We start from the raw sequence: 20022 nt of genomic DNA, 5'->3' as shown, positions 1-20022 counted from the left end.
CCTTCCTCTTTGCTTCTGCCTTCGCCCCTCCTCTCCCTTGCTGATCGGCTATCTCTCGGCACCGTGCACCTGGCCTACCCTCTGACTTCCGGGCCAAGGTACCTGCTCACCCTGGCACCCACCCACACTGTCTCCTGGCAACAAGTTGCCCGGGGTCTGTATCTGTAACCATACAACCCATCCCCCCCACCGCCCTTCCACTACCAGATACACCCTGTCTGGTGCCTTAACCCAGCACTTGTCACATGCTGGCTGCACTGCCACTGTTGTTTTGCCTTTTGTTATTTATTTATTTATTTATTTATTTATTTATTTATTTATTTATTATTTACCTGTTTTTTTTCTCTGTTCAGCACTTTCCACCTCTCCCTCCATCCTTGCACTTGTCCCCTTTCCCATGCACTTGCGCTTTCTCAATATAACTTGGCCTAGACAGAGCCTTGTTTTTGTTCTCCCTTGTTCCCCTCCCTTGCCTTGTCGCGCTCTGAAACACTTGTGTACGGGCGCGATACAAATAAAATATCAATTCAATTCAATTATACCTGTGGGTATCACTTCAGAGGCACTACCCCTATCACTGGAATGCAGGCATGCATGGCTGTCAGTGTGTTATTTACCAGTCGTGGCCATTTTAACACCTGCGGTATTTCTTTAACTAAAAACGAATACAAGTAACTGTTTTTATATTTTACCACCATTAGTAATCTCCAATGGCAGTATTCAACCCTAGAGGCAATGTATAATCACAATACCACTAACAGTATGGCTTGATGTATTAGTAATTTACCGTCAGCAGTATATTTCTGTTGTTGGCCCTCAGAGCCTTAAACGCAAATAAACTGGTGCTCTCCATCTTTTTAATAAACTCAAGGTTGTCTGATGACAATTTTATTTGAAAAGAGTTCCTGGAGACCTGCAAATGAAAGTGGTAACAGAACATAGTTTACAGATTGACCTACACAAGATGCCTTTAAGGAGAACCACTCATTTATCAAGCAGGATCTTGTTTTATCTCACATGTGATTTATGTACTAGTTTGTGAAGGGAGGAGAGCACAGGGGAAACATGCTGGTCTTGGAAGCAGGACCAGGCAGTGCAACAGAGGTTCAAAACCCGAGCTACAGGGGTTCAAATCCCAGATTCATGTTTAGAAACCAAACTCAGGTATGGTATTAGGCGTGTTATAAAAAAACAATTAAATACATTATCGGACAGGCTTTCGTTATACCTTTATTCATGTATTAATTTATTCACATTTGTAAAGCGTGCAGCAGCCCGTAGGCATCGTGGCGCTTAAGGTTACCTTGACATTGTTGACTCATCTTCATCTGCGTTTTGCGATTCAGTCGGTTGCTGTTTTGGGTGGACAATTGATGGCTTTAAGGAACTTAGTCCAGGGCTGGCTAATGGCACCCTGCAAAAGTGCAAACATGTGATGGTTAGTGTGGGCTTGGAGGGCACATCTTGGAGTTTCGGACATTGCTTCATCTCCTACGAGCTTGGGACGCAGAAGCCCTCTCGAAAGGAACGCTATAAGTATGGTAAATGAATCCTCTCAAAGCCCTGGTAATATGTCACAAGCCCGCTCCCGCAGCATCTTTCAAGCTGTGAAGAATGACTGTGGCTTTCACACAGCTTATTTTAGGCAGTGTTTCTGCAATGCAGGGCTGCCGCAGACACCCCCAGCTCCATCGAATGAAGTGTGAGAGAGGCCCTGTTTCCTAACCCGTTGCAGCTTCTACTAAGTGTTCATGTAACCGTAATCTTGCCTACGTACACTTTCATGCAATAGTGCCTCGATGCCTTTGGGCTGCAGCGCGCTCTACAAATGTAAAAAAATAAATAAAAAATAAAAAGTTTTTGTGACTGGTGATTAGCGCATTTCAAGGCTCACGTTGCTGGTTTAATCGGATTCCTGCAAAGCGAATTGAATCCCTGAGTGAGCCTCTTTCTGAAACTTTGGCATGCAGACTAGGCGATGATATTTGCCTTCTATAAGCACACAAGTGTGTCCACGTTTTTGTGGCACTGTAAATGTTTGTCGTGTCATTGATATGATATGGCATTTAGAACGCACCTATTCACAAGCGTTGCAAGGCAAGATGAGGCAAGGGAGGGGGAACAGAGGGAAGACAGAGACAACCATTTTACTAGGCCAGGTGACATTGAGATCGCGCAAGTGCAGGGGAGGGGGGGAAGGAGGAGGGGAAGTGCAGTATATAGGATAAACAGTAGATAAATAAAAACAGTAAATAAAATGTCAAAGTGGCCAATACGGGGATCGAAGTTATTAGCGCCACGCTCTAACCAACTGAGCTAATCGGCCCATTCATAGTAGCACATTGCAAGCCTATGTTGGAAAGGATTGAAAGTAGTTTACTTCAGAACACCAGCTCTTGTGGACTGTTTTATATCTTAAAAGCTGAATAGATCATAGGGCAGTTCACAGCCATCTATGTCATATTTTCCCCAAATAAATCCTGCGGCCGAACATACAGGAATCATTTTCAGGCACACATTTCAATGCACTTATATGATCCCTCTACCCCCCGCAGGTCTCCGATGCCCCTCCCGTACAATATGTATTACCCTAACCCACACCCCACATATAAATGTGTTGACATGTGTATTTCTGAATTCGGCCTTTTCGGCAGCAGGATTTTCAGACGTGATATTTTGGGGTAATACCGTTCACAGCATTCTCAATTTGTCCCATGTCAGGTGTGACATAATCAACCAGTCCTGACTTTTAGGCTCACTTCATATTGCATTCTGGGACTGGTAGCCCTGCATTTGCTATGTGAACAAACTACAAGGGAATATGTTTAAAGAACTAGGAATGTAAAGTAAGTACCTTGTAAGCTAGTCTGCAAGCTGTTTCATCCCAAGCGACTTCTCGCTAGAGATGTTAGGTCAGAAAAGTGTGCAGTGGTTTGCGGGCATTACTAGCTTTTATGGGCTTTTGAATGTGTATACTCAGCAGTTATGCAACCTCACATGCAGAAGGGCATGTGAAGTCGCCCCCAGCACACACACACACACACACAGGTGTACAGGGCAATGCGGGTAACTAGAATGAGAGTATTTCATTGAAAGGTCCGGCAGATGTTTGTGTACCGGTAGGTGGCATCGTGCTGTGGAAGTAAATGGAACCCAAGATGTATTTCCCTTAAGCAAACTGAAGCCAGAAAAAACACACACTGAGCTGCTTCTTTCAAGTATGAGGCAGAAGGGACCAGTGCTGCGAGAAGGAACATTTAGTGAGAGATGTACAACTGAAGTTAGAGTCTCGCAGAAAAAAGGTCGCATTTCATTTTCTGACTTCCACCTCTTACTCGCTACTTACTCAGAACTATATATAAGAATTGTTTGTGGAAATGAGTGCCCGTGGAATGTTGAGATTCACGCAGGCAGGTCATTTTCGGTGTAGACCAGCATTCTGTGATTGTGTAACTCTCTGGTGACTTCCCCCTACATAAAGCCTGAGACCTTTGTTCTGATTTCATCTTTACTTTCTTTCTTTAAATAAATGAGCTTTGATCAAGTAACTGTTTCTTAATGATAACGATGTGTTATTTAAATAGCGCCTTAATTCAAAGCGCATTAGAGAGCACATATTTACATACAATATCACCCAACTGAAATTGGTACGCATCTATCGACCTCGGAAGGATGAAATGCCGAGTTGGCCTTGCTGGGATTCGAACCTGCGACCTGCAGATCACGCTCAGATCGCAGCAGCGAGCGCTCAACCCTCTGAGCTATCTTACCGGCTTGTTTCGTGGCTGGAATTGTTGGATCGGACTGTATTTGAGCAGATATGAGATTAGGATATCCTCCTAAAGACATTAATGAAAATATATCTGACAGAACGATCAGTCGGAAATGCCCTTTTAATATGTGCTCTCAGCTCCCTCAAATATTGCCACGTGGCTCCACACTTATAAAAAGATGTGGACGGAGTCAACAAAATACGCTACAATAATGTGACTCGAAAAGATTATTTTCAACAAGACAGGACCGTTTATGAAGTCACTTCTGAACAGAAAGACATAACCGCAATCACAGGAGACAGTGAGAAGCAGAAACGGGTAAGGATGAGATTGTCACATTATAGAAACTGGCAGCATATTGTACTTGGGTGCCATTTCACTTTCTCACATTGCTGTCAGGATATGTTGCTCTCTCTCTCTCTCTCTCTCTTTCATAGATGCCATGTCCCAAGTATGTGAAAAGGACCAGGGAATTGGGAATTGAGGTAGGGGGTCATCCCCCTCGACTCGACTCGACTCATTACCACAAGCTAAGTGCTAAGAGTTATGGGATGTACGAATTCTTTGTTCTGTGAAACAGCTGACTGAGATGTGAGAACCCCAAGCACCCATTTCCGCTTCCTTGGTATATAGGTTGGTGGGCTTAGTGCCATCTGAAACATCACTCGAACTTGCTCAGATGCTCTGTTTAGTGGTCAGTGGGGATGTTTGCCCATCAGGGCAATGAACAGCGTTTGTCATTCATTCGTCAGGTGATTGGGGCAGGGACCAGCATCTCTGACTGTTTCTCCCAGAAGTCTTCCCCAGGGTCTCCCAGCAGCCTCTAGCTCCTCTCACACAGCGCACACAGACACAGACCATAATGACCACCCCAAGCCCAGGTCTCCATCTACCCCTTACCTGGAGTTGCAACCGCTCCTAACTTCAGTTTCAGAATGACGCTGAAAACCTGCAGGTCTTTCTTCATGAAGAAATGGGGCCTAGGAATATAAAAAGGTTGAACCTGCTCCACAAAGCTAGGTGCCCCATACCTTTGCCTAAAGGGTGTTGCACATCGGCAGCCTGGTGATGAGAAGCATGCTGCAAGTGGAAGAGAGGAGGTTGGGGCATGGGGTTAGGATGGGCAGTCCAGTAACACTGCACTATTTCCGGTCCCTTAGTAGGTACAACCTAGTATGTTGGCAGGGCCAAAGATCTGCCCCTGTCAGATGGCGGTAGGTATCCCTCTCAAAGTGGGGTGGGAGGTCTACCTGGGTACATGCCAGTCCTATCCCACAGGTGGAGTTGTGGGAGTTGGGAGGACCAGAGTCCTACCCCTTCCCCCGGTGCCTGTCGGCTTGCTAAGATTACCACTATTACCCCATGCCTGTCCAACACCATTCTGGCCAGTGTTTTCCCTTGTGTCTCACAGAACCTACAATGTCAGCAGCTGTGTCACCAGAGCAGCCCGTCTACGACCAGAGAGGGAGTCAAGCGAGCGAAAAGTGGACATGACCATGCAGCAGGCAAACGTATCGGGCTGCTATGTAACATAGGTGCAAGAGTGGAGTAGGCCTGACAGTTGCACCTGCCTAGGCAGAACAAATGGGCAACAACGCCACGGCAGTGCAAGTCACTCGCGCTTCATGTGGCCACATCAAGCTGGCATGTTCAAATGGCTGAACAGGACTCACTCAAACTGGAACATTGTCTATTGTGGGGTGGCATTGCAAGAGTCTGGCGGACCATGTTCGAAAAAGGGGTGGCACTTAAGAACTCGTTTGAATTTTCTGATGCGTTTAACACCACTACTGGAGAAAGGAAAGACAGTGGTTGGCCAGAGGAACAAGCTGAGATGAAGGGCCAATGGAGAGGGAAGGTGAAGGATAAAACGGGGGCAAAGAAAGCGGGAAGGTGGGGGTTCAGGTGAGGTCAAGGGAGGAGCAGGGGGACCAAAAGACCTGGCAGAGGAAGGAAAGAGCAGAAGAGAGCGGAGAAGAATTATTAACATAGTGTGAAAGGTGAGGAATTGGTTGGCATGAGGGAGTGTAAAAGAGATGGGTGTGTGTGTTTGACGGTAGGGGGAAGTAGGAAGTGATAGATGAAGTGACTGGGGAGTGAAAGTGGGTGACTGGGGAGAATGTGTGGTTTGAGAGAAGAGTAGTAGTAGAGTGGATAGGAGAGTAGTATTAGACTGAAGAGGGGTAGTGGAATGGAGAGGAGAGTATCAGTAGGGTTGGCGAGGGGTAGTACAGTGGTGAGGAGAATAGTAGTAGAGTGGAGATGAGAGTAGTAGAGTAGAGAGAGGGGGTTCGTAGTGAAGAGAAGGGAGTTGTAGCAACATGGAGAGAAGGAGAGACAGAAATAAAAAGGATGGAGGTAGAACATGGGGATAAACAGCAGAGGGAAAGAACCTCAATCCTTGTAAATTATGTCATACTATGTACATTACCAGTAACTGTTTTATAATGTTTATACTACCTATATTGTTTACCTATTGACCATGTTTGCAATATATTGTTACGTTGTAACCATGCCAAGCGACTGAATGCCCCAGGGCCAGGTGGCGCTATACAAATAAATAAACTAAACTAAACTAGAAGAGATAGTAGCTGGGAGCGGAGTAGGAGGAAAGGCATAGTAACAGAAAAACCTAGGGAGGGGAATGGTAGAGCATGGGAGGATAGAACAACCAGGGATTGTCTGAAAGTCAGACTACCCTTAAATTCCATTTTGGGAAAACCTAGAGTAGGGACAGCATAGATTGTTTGCTGAGGGAGTTTAGATAGAAACGGTGTTGGCCATCACCTGGAGAAAAGTAGATAGTAGGGGTTATCGATCTCAAGTGACCATCCTGGATATCGGAGATGCCTGGGTTAGGAAGAGAATACCCAGCTCTAGACGAAAGAGAGAAGGATGGCCCTTACAGAGAATAATAAAAATCCTTGAACTGTCTTCAAGAGTTGGTGTGCCCTTACGTTCATATGCAATAATACTGTAACCATGGCACAGCAGCTTATGGAGCAGGCCTGCAGAATAGGTAAATGTGCGTTGGGGGAGGGGAAATAGAAAGGGTAATGAGAGATAGACGTGGGGCATGGAAGGAAGCCCTTTGCCCAACCTTAGGGACAGACAATGGGATAGTCCAAGGGGCCCAGGGGCTGCCCCAAGCTAGTGGATGGTGGGCCTGGGGGAGATATTGTGGGGATCCCAATCCACCCCAACTGGGTCCCTGCACTAAGGCAGGTGGCAGCCAGGGAAGAACTTATCCCCCACCCCAGACAGATACCCACGACCAAAAAGGGACAGGGGGATCTGAATTTCTTAAAGATACCCCTTTTGGCAAGGTTAACCATCTCCCAGAGCAATTTCACCCCCCTATACAGAACTGAAACAACCAGCACAGGAAACAATGCTTTCCCCTTTAAGAAAACAAACTTGCAATATTTCAAAGACAAGCAGGGAAATATATTTATTTCTTTGGTTCTGATGCTAAGGGAAACATTTCCGACTCGAAGTCTCACACAGACTATGGAAGTCCAGCAAACCTGTTCTACCCATATAAACATACGAGTCTTCCCACTGGTGTCGTGGGATGTTACAAAGTTGCATAGCCCCTGTGACAAAGGTACTACAAATACAACTGCTAACCTCCCATACTTATTAAAGGGCTTTCTGACTCCAAAACTACATGCGGGGAGACCAGAGGGGACGAGGTTAACGCTGGCAATAGTACCAGGCATTCAAAGGGGATGGAAGGAGACCTAACACATGTCCAGAGACTCTCTTAAATCCAAGATGGTGTCATGCCTTAAAGTACCCTTTCGCAAAGCCCCTTCCAAATGTGACAGTATCATGAAGCAAAACACAGACAACAGATTCAAAGTTGAAAACAAAATGATTTATTAACTCAAATGCCAGGATAGTGTAAGGCCTAACTTGCCCTATCTTAAGGTCGGATTTCCCTATCCGAACAAAACTAAGTAAAGTCTGAGTCTGAAAGTTTAGCTTAAAAGTCTATCTGGGTCCAAAACCTATCCTTGCCCTCAGAGCTAAAGCTAAACAATGTGAAGGGATGTCAGCAATAAAAGTAATAGTGATCGAGACAAAAGTTGAGAGCTTCTTCCAGCTCCTAGCTTCATTTTCAGCCTCCCTTCCCCAAGTTCAATAAAGTTCCACAAAAAAAGTCTCTGGAGAACAGTTCTTAAGTTCACAACAGTTTCACAAATCCTTGGGGTTCCCTTCTCCAAGTTCAAGGCAACACAGTTCCACGGAAAAGGGTCATGAGGATTCCGTCCTCATGACAACGTTAAAGTTCATCAAGTCTCAGGTTTCCCTTCCCGAAGACTTCCACTTGCCAAAGTCTGCTTGCCCACCGTCTCTCAATGTTCAAAACAAGTCCAACATTAACTTAACTTCCCTTCTGGATAAGCTTAACAATTCATTCAGCTTACTCTTTCTTGTTGTGCTGCAACAAGGTATTTGGCTTCCACAATTGAGGGTTCCCTGATCTAGGTACAGTTGTCAGATCACACTGTCCACCAATTAAAGGTTGCACAACCAGGAACCTTAGGTTCTTTGACCCACACAGGTTCTTCTGCTTTTGTTGATGTGTGGAGGTTCCCACTCACTTGGCTTCTCATTGTCAGCCTCTTGCCTTTGTCACACTGTGTCATACAACTTGGGCCAATCCTTGACCTTGCCACACTTTATTCCATTACAAGAGTTAACTTATTGGTTATTTCACCCCTTAACCACCTTGCGGTCATGCTCTCGCACAATCTTCCACTCTTGCTTCCTTGCCGTTTACTAGGCTTTCACAAAACAATGTTTGCAGTTCATATGTATTTCTCGCTTGTTGTAACTTTCCTCATAAAGGTTTAATTCAGTGCGGTATTCAATATTTGTTACTATTTGCTTTGCTGTTTAAGTTCCTCCGAACCCATGGCCCTGGGTTAATTTAATTAGTTGCATGCTGTTTCACTTGTTCAGTGCCCGTTTTGATTTGCCCACAGCCCCCAGGAGCGCCCGGGTTCGAGTGACTTTCTTCCTTCACTCACCGTTCCTTGGTGTTCCCTCAGGGCACCTGCGCTGCTTGTCTTCAGCTCCGCTCACTGGCTTTTCTTCGCTTGCGAGCTCCACTAACTCGCCAACTGCTCTTCGGTCCCATGCTTTGCTGCTGCAGATGCTGGCAGCAGCCTTTATTCCTTTCCTTCGATTGCAGCTCGGGCTGCGTTTCTCCGACCACAGAGGCTCCCAAACCTGTGGTTTCCTTACGGCCCGACCTGCACCTAGGCACCACAAGCTATTTAGGTAGTCTGCCGGTGTAGTGGCTTCGCTGCTGGACCCACCACAGCTGCCTCCTCACAAACTGGACTCCCTGCTTGACTCTCCCACACAGACCACCCTGTTGGTATGTGTGTTGCTGGTTTCCTCTTTTCTTATACCCCTGCAACCACTTAACAGGTTGCTGGTGAGTCTTCAATTAGACTTGCCTGACAATAATTAGAGGGACATGCCTGGACTTCAAAATATTCTGTAGGCATTCTCCTCATCTCAGTATTAGAGTGGTGAAATAGGTTACTAGTGTTCACTACTCCTAGTCACCTCTTCCTCGTCCCAGTACTAAAGTGGTGAAAGGATTCACTGGTGTTCACTACTCCTAGTCACCTCTTCCTTGTCCTAGTACTGTAGTAGGTGGAATGAGGAAAATTAAGGAAACTGCTATACATTAGCCCATGAAGCCAGGGGAGGGTTAGGTTGATTCTCACAGGAAAACGGGGGATACAATGTCTCGCCTGTGTCCCCCTTACACCTTCTCTTCTTCTTCCTTTTCCTGATGTTTCTAGTTTGGTAATGTCTCCTGTTGTTTTCTTGGTCAGTGAAACAGCGGTAGCAATATCCCATAACTGTGTCTGGGATGGATGGTTCTCACTGAATTGGAAATGCGGGATACCGCGTCTCCCCTAAGGTCATCGCACCCCCAAGGACCCTCCACCCAGGTGATCTCCCTCGCTTCCCCAGCCCCAGGGTCAGGAGACAAAAGCAATGGCCTTTCCCTGGACACCCGAGGAGAGGACACAAGTGGAGTAGCTATGAGGACACCCTCAGGTTTCTCATACAACCCACATAACCCAAAATACATGGGCAATTCCCAAGTTAGCACAGCCTAAGCTGCACAAATGCAAGCCATGTCTCTGAGCATCACCCCAGAGCGGGAGAGACTAGACTATAATGGCCAGCAAATAAAGTCTAGGTGGGGCATTTGAGAAGAAGCTGGAGGACAGCGGTTGGAGGAGCATGGCGAGTGTGTGGTCTTTTGACAGGGAGTTGGAGGCGAGAGATTGGACGTTCGAAAACTGAGTTGTAGGTTGGAGGGAAAAATCAAGGAGGCAGGAGAGAGAAGAAATGCCATATGGAGGAAAGAGTTGGAGGTTGAAGGGAGATTATTAAGGAGGCTGAGGAGGAGATGGTAACACCTAGAAAGATAGACATTGAGATGTTTGGATGTAAATGGTTATCTTGTGTGAGGGAGGCAAAGTGGTTGGAGGAAAGTAGATCCCTTACCATTTAAGGAGGTGGACATGAGGAAGGTGGAAGGGGCGAAAAACAGGCAATTTGAGGAGGTTAAAGGGAGGACAGATGAGCCCCTTAGATATCAAGAGCAGGGAGGTTTCGGTGAATCAGATCAGTGGCAGGAGGGGTTACACAATGATGCAATTTTACTGAGAGTTAGGTAGGTTACAATAGGTACTATCAAGATGGGAGTGTTCTAGGGTTCAAGCTTCTATTGCAAGGAAGAAGCTCTATGAGAAAAGATACCTCAAGGATTTTCTCGCTGACCCTGCAAGAGTGAGGCCTGGTGAAAAAAGACCCAACATTACCTCAGTCTGGTGGAGGAGACCTTCCAACTGCTACGAGGCTGGAATGGATGGTCTACAAATGGCCTGTGCCCCAGACACAGAGGAAGAGGGTTTATGAACCCCAAAAACATGCAACCCAAAGACATTGACAAGGATAAACTAGTGTACACTGGTGCAGGTCCCGGACAAGCCCACAACTTTGTAATAGACTCTTATTTAACCACATACCATCACTGCAAAATTACCCTGACAACCTTTTGTTGTATAAATACACCCTTATTACCTTAAAAGAAATACCTTTGTTTCAGCTACTTTGTGCTACACTTGTGATGCCTATGAAAGGGGCAAGGAGTAAAAAAGCAAGAGGAGACACCCCAAAAGCAACAGGAGCCACTGTGAAACACTAGTGGCAAATAGGCCCAACAGTGTTTTCCAGGAAAATAACGAGAGCGGCATGTTATTGGCAAGCAGAACATAGCTTGCATTGGTGGTTAAGCAGATCTGGAACTTCATGTGTGAATGGTTGGTATGGTTTCTGACTGTCTGTATTCACTGTCCTCGCCTGGAATGAGAAAATAGTGGAAGGTCCTCCTAGAAGAGGGAGAGATGAAGAGCCAATCAGAACAGGGCAGCCAGAGAAGAGAAACACGTAGTGCTGGAGAAGCCCAGACCACCGCCTGGGAGGTGTGGCAGAAAGGAGGAAGCATACACCAGGTATGCTTACAGCCCCTGCGGGCCAGCAGTCTGAAGAGCTCAGCCCAGAAGTGTATCGGCTTGGAGGAAGGGACTACCGTCATATCAAGAAGCCTTCACCGAAGTCCCACCAGAAACAAGCGGGAAAAGAGGGCAAGTTAGGCCCGAGATGGAACACTGGGGAGAAGTCGAAGAAGCAGTGCTGAGTCGGCTCCATTCACTGACTCCCGAGGAGCACTGCCTAGAGATCAAAGGCTCAGGGGAACTGCGAGGAGGTCGACAAGGCACAACAAGACCCGAAGGAAGGATGAGAGAAACAGGACCCCAAGGTGGGGTAACAGAAATGATACCCCAGGGTGGGGTGAGAGAAACAAGAGCCCAAGTCAAGTGAGAGAAAAGAGATCCCAATGCGGGGTGAGAGTAACAAGGCCCCAATGCAGGGTGAGAGGAAGAAGACCCACAAGGCAGAAGAGATAGATGAGACCTGAAGACAGGGATGTTTGGAACAAACCCCCAAAGCAGGGTAAAGACAAGAAATTGCCCAGCTAGAGAGAACACCAGGAGTTTCTTGGTAGGATCACAAGGAGAACAATCAGAGTGGGAACCTGAGCCAGGGGTTTCCAAAGGAGAAAGAGGACAAGAGACATTCAGTGTACTTGCTTGAACTGAGTCATGGAGAGAGTGATTGAAGAGACATTCAGTGTATCTGCTTGGACTGTGCCTCAAGTCAAGGATTTTCTATTGCTAAAGAGACACCATGATGGGGGTCAAACACCAGCCCCCATTCACTTGCTTGGGCCAGGGCCCTAAATGTACCTTTGTTGAATGTATGTTTGTCTTGTAGTGGTAGGGACAGAACTCAGGTTCGCGTAGGATTCTGGATAAATTACTTTTCTTACATTGTAAGACATCTTGACGAGCAGTCCCATGTTACCTCTAAGCTGTGCGAATGTGCGCTTGCCCAGCATCCTTCTGGGTGCTGCTCAAAAGAGCAGTGCACACCGACAATTCCCACTTTCTCTAGAACTAAAAAAGCACAAGCAACAGTAGTTATTTTGCTGGTTGTAATACTGTAATGTGCAAACACTTGAGTTTCCAAGCCAATCTTGCCTTAGTAAAAGTGTCACCCACACTATGTAACCATCAGCTCAAATATCGGATACTGACTTTAAGTAAGCAGGTGACTTGGTTGTGAAACCTCATGACATGATTCCTATTCTTTGCTCATATGTTACACGGGCGCTTTGAAGCAGTACCCTTGCAAATTACTGCATTATCAAACTCCAATATTAATTCGCCCTTTAAGGATTTTGGGTAGGTGCATATCATGCTCAGCCTCTTCTGCTAATGGTATCCTATAAGCAGAGAGAAAAATTGCAATATTGTCTACTTGGTCGAAAAGGGATTATAGGTATGGAACATGTTTGGCACTACTCATACAAAGCATTAGGGGAATGAATATTAAAACAGCTGCATTGCTTTTCACACAACCTGCATGCTTTCCACGTTTTCAGAGTTCCATTGGGCATAGACTTTAACAAATGCAATTGTCATTCCTTCTCTGCTATACAAACATGGTTTCACTGAGCACATGTATACTGCAACAATATTGGGGGATGTTGCAAACAATCTGGTTGTCACTGCAAAATAATGTTTTGTATGCATTTTACAGATATTTTCTTAAACTGCCCATTATATTATGGCGAGGCTTTAAATATTCTTTGCTTTCAAAGTATTTTGGATATGCAAATATCTGAGGGAGTGATTTACTGCTGCATTCCATCACTTTTTACAGAGCTCAATCAACTAGTATTGAAAGCCAGTATAGGATCCGTGGGTGAGAAGTGAGGGGCACAGGAGGGGAGCACTCGTGGGGTGTGAAAAACAAATGATAAACTTTAAAAAAATAAGTTCGATGTTTGTGCAGTACAGTACTGTGAAGGGAATGTGTGATTTATTTTCATTAAATGATGGTAAACTCTAGGAGCAGTCTAGAAAACGGCACCTTTTGCTTCTCTCTATGCTCAGCTTCGGAGGGCTTTTCAATATCATTAGGTTTTCTGCGTTTAGTGCCTCCTGCATCCTCATGCATCTTGTTTAACTGTTAAAACTGTATTGCAGATGATGGGCTGCTAGTTACAGGAGAAGGCCATCCATCTGTTGAACCTCTGAGCATTGCTGCTTTTAACTCAAAAAGGGAAATATAGGTGATTTTCTTCAAAGGGGCTCCATAAAAAAAACGTCACTGTGGTTCTTACTGAATTTTGCCTAAGCTGGGGCAAGGAAGGGTGTGGAAAGCAACTATAGTCTGTATTATGTACACTGTCATTTTATTTTATGTAAGGGTTACAAACAGTGATCTGATTAGATGTTACTCCCTACTTGGAATTAAATGATCTTTTGGGGAGTTAAAAAGTAATTAGCTTTTGACCAGCAGTAATATGGCCTCATCATGAGTTGGGCTGTAGCCCTTAAATGTGGCGGTAATGTTATTACTGGCGCATTTAAAGGCTGTCCTGATCACGAGTTGGGTGTTAAATGTGCTGTATTAGCGCACAGTATTGGCACCAACAATGCCCCATTGGAACCAATGGACCCAATGGGGAATGCAGATTTACCGTTAACGCCCAACCCGTGATCCAGTGGTAATACTGCCATGACCGGTGGGTGCTAACGCTGTTAAAGTTGGGTGGTATTACAGCCGAGATACCGCCCAACTCATGATGAGGCCCATAATATTAAAGCTCCTTCCGATGGTACTACACTCCAGGTCACCGATTTGAAAACATAAGTGGAACTTCATGGGAAGAAGCACCGGAGAGGTTCTGATTTGTTCATTGTTTCCCATTTTTTGTTGGGCCTATTTCTGCTCCCTATTTTTCTGTTGGGCAAATGGGCCTGTTTTTAGGGAGTACAATGGCATAGTACTATGTATGGCTCTTATCGACAGGGCTGGTTTTGAGTAATCATTTTCACTGCTCTGTTGGAAGGTCAATGTAATGTTGATGGTAAGCAGTGGTACCTGAATTATGATTATTATACTCTGTGCTGTAGTTATTCTAATACGATTATCATCCTGGCACACGTTATGAGAGGCATGTTCTCCTGGTCCGTGAATTACTTCATTAAGTGGCACATGAACTCTTGTTGGCTTGTTTTCTGGCACAATCCCTTTAGCTGCCATTGTTTCATCTGGTCAATAATGTAAATGTCAGAATTTCTTGCCAGCCACATCAGATTTGATCATCAATATTTGTTTTTGTAATATGGGCATTTTTCCCACCAGTGGCATAAAACATGCTCTGCATTGTCTCTCAGCAATCTTAACAAATGAATAGCCACAACTAACATTATTGTTTATACTGAGCATACAATGTTTTTTATGCATACACATATTTATCTGTGCATACAAGTACTTTTGTTAGGTACTCTAGCAGACTTGGACTGGTTGAGGAGCTCTCTTTATAATCACAAATACAACTTTTTTAACCTATATCTTTGGAAAAAAAAGTGCTCTAAGAAGTACATTTTACACTGATTTGTAAAGAATTGCAGAGTTTTGGGAGGTGAAATTCCCCTCCAAATGTATGGTCACAAAATGGCTATCTGCGTTAGTCAGTTGCTCACATAGAAAATAATGTGTGCACGAAAGCCAACCAGCCCTTTTTATGTTTCCTTTTTAGAGTAGAGAAGAGAATCTTAGGTTTAGGGACAGCTTAGCCCTTGAGATTTATACTGAAGAAATGGTCAATCAAAATGCCACCATGTCTGTCGCCTGAATTTCCTCTCCAACAATGGGCCTTGGAAACCTCTCCCAGGACAAGTTGAGCCGATCCTATATTCAGAGCCCTAATGAGACTTTGAAAGATTCACAATTTGGAACATTTAAGCACTATTATGTTATAACAAACAGCCTAGTGAATGCTGATGCGTAACTGCTTACCCATAGCATTACTAAAACTAATATTATTACGTAAATTAAGACATAGAATTGAAGCACCTTATAATCAAGGGAAAATCAAATAATGCTCCACTGCCAATAGCCTCATTGTACACAATAAATGAAGATCAGGAGAACACACTGGGTTGATGAGACTATAGCTTTTCAACTTCACTCATTTGCTTTAATGAGGACAACCCAACACATCTAGGGAGATTATGGGCCTAATTACAGGTTTGCCGGTCTGGAAACAACCGTGCCAGTAAGCTTACTGGCACCGTTGTTTCCGGACCAGCAAACTACGAGTCTGCCTGCCAGAGCCGCTGTGTCCGACAGGTCGGACCTTGCCGGACACAGCGGCCACGGTAAGTAGACCTATGGACTATATGGGAATGGAGAATTACTACAGATTACAACCCTAGTGGTCCGGAAAGTCAGGTTCCGGTAAATTTGAAAAGTCTGGCAGCAATTTGCCAGTAGCAACTGCAGGGTTACCGTCAGACTTGTAATGAGGCCCTATGTCTTGTCTGACACATGAGCTAAAAACTTACGTTGAAGTCGTAGGCAAATCTTCCTTCTTCGGTATTGTTGGTGGAGGTCTTTGATCCTGAAAAGAGCAGCATACGGGACTACAAACGAATCTGACAACAGGTGGGCTGCAAGAAGGTTAACACAACACGGTTGGAGAGGGCTTGGAAAGCAGACAATTGAGAGCTATTAAAAGAGCACTCTTCATGTTTAATATGTTATTTCATATTATGAAAACAAGCATGACCACTGCATCGGCAACTGTAAAATATGAAACAATAATGTGAAGAGCAAAGATGATTTTCCGATTTACTATATTGTTCATGCTAAAGTAAATGACAGTGTCCAATTCTGTTCTTTACACACAAATACATGAGCGACGTACATTGAAATAGCCTTATGTTGGGCAGAGTATAGGGGAATACACAGGGGAAAGTAAGAACTGAGATGGGTTTGTGGGAGAATTAGATCTTTTCACAACATAGTGATCTCACTTCTTTCTGAGATATCATCAGGTGAGGTCATCTATTGTTTTTTGGCCGTGTGCCACATAAACTGAATGGTATGGGCCATTTTGGAAGGTGTAGAGGCAGGATTTTCTAGCATATGTGTTTGACATATTGTGGCAGACTGAGCAGTGAGACAAAAGACTTGGAATTTGGCTCCACTCTCTTTATTACGTTTATACACTGTATGAGTAAGGGTTTGATTAATGCAGGTCCTAGGGGTATCACCAGCAGCTCAACTTCTCTAATCAAAACAAGTGGGAGGGTCAGGATAACTAAAAATGAAGTAATCTTGACCAGAGTATTCCTGCCCCCTCTTCTGATAAATATCCCACATCATTGTCTTGGACACAGACTCTCTGTTACAAAAATGAAATGGGTCCAACCATTGCCCAAAGCAATATGAATCCCCAGTCTTAAGAAGTCCTTAGCCTTTTGGCTACTCTAATCAAATAACAAAATGTCCAAGGATTGGCCCAAACAATAGGACAAAAACATATACTCTTAAATGCCCATCCCAAAGCTAATGTTATCAAACAACACAGAATCTCATCCCTTTCCTGAGGTTCCCAGTTTGGGTGTTTGTGGTTTCTGTCACACTCCTCCATGACCTTTCCTTGATCCTGTTTAGATGCCAGCCACTTGCCTAATCTTTAGATTTCGTCAGGTACTTGGGTCCCTTTAGGACCTGATCTCAGTTCACAGTCTGCAATAGGCTTCCCAGTATCAGACCTCAGTGCATCGTGGACCATCTCCCAGATCGCATTCTTCTAGCTTCATTTTAGGTCTCATTCCAGACCACGGCTTCAGGGTATGTGTAAGGTCATCAACTCGATCTTATTTCATGGGATCCTCCACATGTCCCCTCCCAAAGGCTACACCACCTGCCTGTAGGTGTCTCCAGAGTTCGGAAAGACTATTTGTATACTTCTTGCCTTTAGACTTCATGACCAGTCTTCTGCCAGACCTCAGGATTCAGTGTACATTACGGGGCTTTCCCCCTGCTTTATTCTTTGGGTTAAGATTAGGGCTCTCTCCAGAACTCATCTTGCCAGGTCCCAGTGGGAAATATCTCTAGTACGCCACTTGCTTGTGATAAGCCCTTATACTTTCTAGAGAAGGGCTGGACTTCCTCTCCAACTCCCATAAGTCATTCCCTATTGGCGTTTGAGCTAGAGATCTCATTGGTTATTCCCTGAATCAAAGCTGATCAACCTAATTTGGTTGATATTGGTTTCATTCTCTGGGCTTGGGTACACAATTGATCTAAATGATTGTCTTTAAGGAGCCTCTGCGAAGAATTAAAGGTAAGCGTGGCGTTCAACACAATCTTGGAATTTCTTTGTGTGCATAACATGAAACTGCACAGTTTTTCATCTCAGTCGTGCCGGGTCCGTTCTAGCATGGAAAAACCTGGAACATGTTATGTAAACTCCTTCATTCACTGGTCCTCAACCGGGAAACAGTTAATCATTTCCTGTAGGTGTTCTGCAGATGGTGCAGTTCTGCAATTCTGGCCTTGATTCTAAGGAAGCATTTAATCTCCACTCTGGAAACACTGCTACTTCAAAGTATGGATAACAATGATGCATTTCTCTCAAGGGAATTCGGGCCATGCCTCTGATTCATGAGGAACACAACAACCCAAGTGTTCTGGGATATTTCTAAGTTCTATGTTGGTTTGGGCTGTCCCGTGAGAATACAAATCTTCTTTGCTCTAAAATTGTAGGATTTGTAAATGCTGCCAGGGAGTAGCAGAGCTGCAGGGACATGCCTTGTCCACCCTCAGGTACACACTTCAGGTAGCAGACGGATCAACCCAGTCACTAGGGTTGTCCTACCCATACACGACTGGATATGGAGTTCAGGGAATTCATTATAATATGCAGTTCCACCACTCTATCATCTTAATGCGGCTACTACCATTTACAACTTCTAGAAATAACTACAAGAACCAATATCCAGGACTGGGCCTGCTATTTTAGCTCTAGCTTTGTGCTTGCTCTGCCATTGTAACAAGGCCTGGCTATCCACCACATGCCATGCCATCGCCTGTGAAATGGCAAGTTTTTTTTGTTCAACCTCTTCCCAGTTCTTCTGGGACGACTGGAAATGGCGGCAAACAGGCCAGAGAAAGGATTCTAGAACCAGGATTCTTTATCACAAGATGTCATATTTTTTTTGATCTTATGAGGCTGTGAAGACCACATTGTTATATTTAAAACGTAAAGCATTGATAGCACTAATTTAGTGGTGCTAATCGTAAGTGATGCTCCTCAACACACCAAGTTCCACTCACCACAAGAATGATTCTACCACAATCCCCCCTAACATGGTGATCCACATTTCCTTCCGTGGAGGGAAGGGGACAGACTTGAAGCGCCACTGAGGAGCGATATACTGAGAGGCTAATAGAGAGTTAAACACCAGGAGGCGGATGCTGAGATTTGGTCTCGACTTGGCATAGTAATGGGCAAGGAGTGCAGTAGCTATTGTAAGGAAGACATGGTATCAAGAATAGACATAGACAAGTGATCACAGTTCACAGGTGCTAAAACATTTTTCCAGGGTGTTATGGTTCTCTAGGTTTTGCCCCTCTTGGTTAACATAAGGTCCTTCTCGCATCTTCCCTTTTTGGGGTTCTCACCTTCTCTCCCTTGCTCACCCCTTACCTTTCTCTTTGAGTAATAAGGATGGGATTCTGGATTATCTGTAGAAGGGATCTCAAGGTCTTCTTCTGAGATTTTATTAAAGGATGTTTTCCCCAGGGTCTCACAGAGTAAGTTCTCTCTGGGTGGTTCCAACGGTTTCATATACCAGGATCTGTACTCTGTCTCCTCTATACATTTTTACTGGGTTTGAGGAAAAGTTCAGGAGAACTAAGATTAATTTGCATTTGTCCGAAAAGAGCGGTATCATTTTCACTTTCCCCTCCTTACAGGGTAAAATATAAAAGGATCAGCCCAAAGGATACCTTACTCTTAGTTGTAAGGAAACTTAGGTTTTGTCCCTTCCCTGTAGTATATAATCTTGAGGGCAAAAAAAATAGTAAGCATTGCCCTCCACATTCTTTCGGAGAGGTGAGATAGTCTGAGAGATTAGGGAAAGAAATTGGATTCCCGTTTTCTGTTCCAAGGGGTGGAAAGCAGGTGTCATGCTCTATCAAACCCATAGATTGACATAGATTTCTCACCATTGAGGAAAAAAGGGGTTTTGATAGGGTTTGCCGCTTGACTCCAATATTTCTGAGTCATATTGGGGGGAGTTGTTCAGTCGGTTTCTCTTTAATACTGTGGATAGAGCATGGCAATCCATACTCGGTCTTTCTTGATAAAAGTGGGTTCTCCAACTATTAACAATTCAATCAAATCCCACCCTGACACCATACGTAAGGAAAGCATGGTGTCAAGAATAGACAGATACACGTAATCACAGTTCAAGTGTGTTTATTAAACTGTAGGTGCAGGTTGGAAAAACACCTATTCTAAACCTAAATCTAAGATGAGAGCAAGCTATGACCATCAAATGAAAAATAAGGCATTTTGTCAAATAAAACGGCGTATACTAAGAAAAACCAAATGTATGTGATCACTGCACCACCCGTAACTGCACAGATGAAAATGTCAACGCCAATTACGGTGTGTGCAGTGATCAAATAGATCACTTTACCCACATCCCTCACCCCGCATTCCCCTACCCGACCCCTCACCTCACTTACCTTTACAGCAGCACACTTCTGT

The 20022-nt window shown here is 44.6% G+C and overlaps 1 protein-coding gene across 1 annotated transcript in view; it reads right to left on the bottom strand.

Annotated features, from left to right (window-relative positions):
* The window catches only part of LOC138504133 (tetratricopeptide repeat protein 24-like), a 529591-nt gene that overhangs the window by 23745 nt on the left and 485824 nt on the right, over window positions 1–20022 (bottom strand). Inside the window, exons 8-9 of the mRNA XM_069624352.1 lie at window positions 15800–15904; window positions 1304–1414 (exon numbers count right to left, since the gene is read on the bottom strand). Coding sequence (XP_069480453.1) covers window positions 1304–1414; window positions 15800–15904 — 216 coding nt within the window. The remainder of the gene's footprint in view (window positions 1–1303; window positions 1415–15799; window positions 15905–20022) is intronic.

The sequence above is a fragment of the Ambystoma mexicanum genome, chromosome 11 (assembly GCF_040938575.1).
Source record: "Ambystoma mexicanum isolate Mex_15411 chromosome 11, UKY_AmexF1_1, whole genome shotgun sequence".
Taxonomy (NCBI): Eukaryota; Metazoa; Chordata; class Amphibia; order Caudata; family Ambystomatidae; genus Ambystoma; species Ambystoma mexicanum.
The sequence above is the reverse complement of the archived record's forward strand: the minus strand, read 5'-3'. Positions and strand labels throughout refer to the sequence as shown.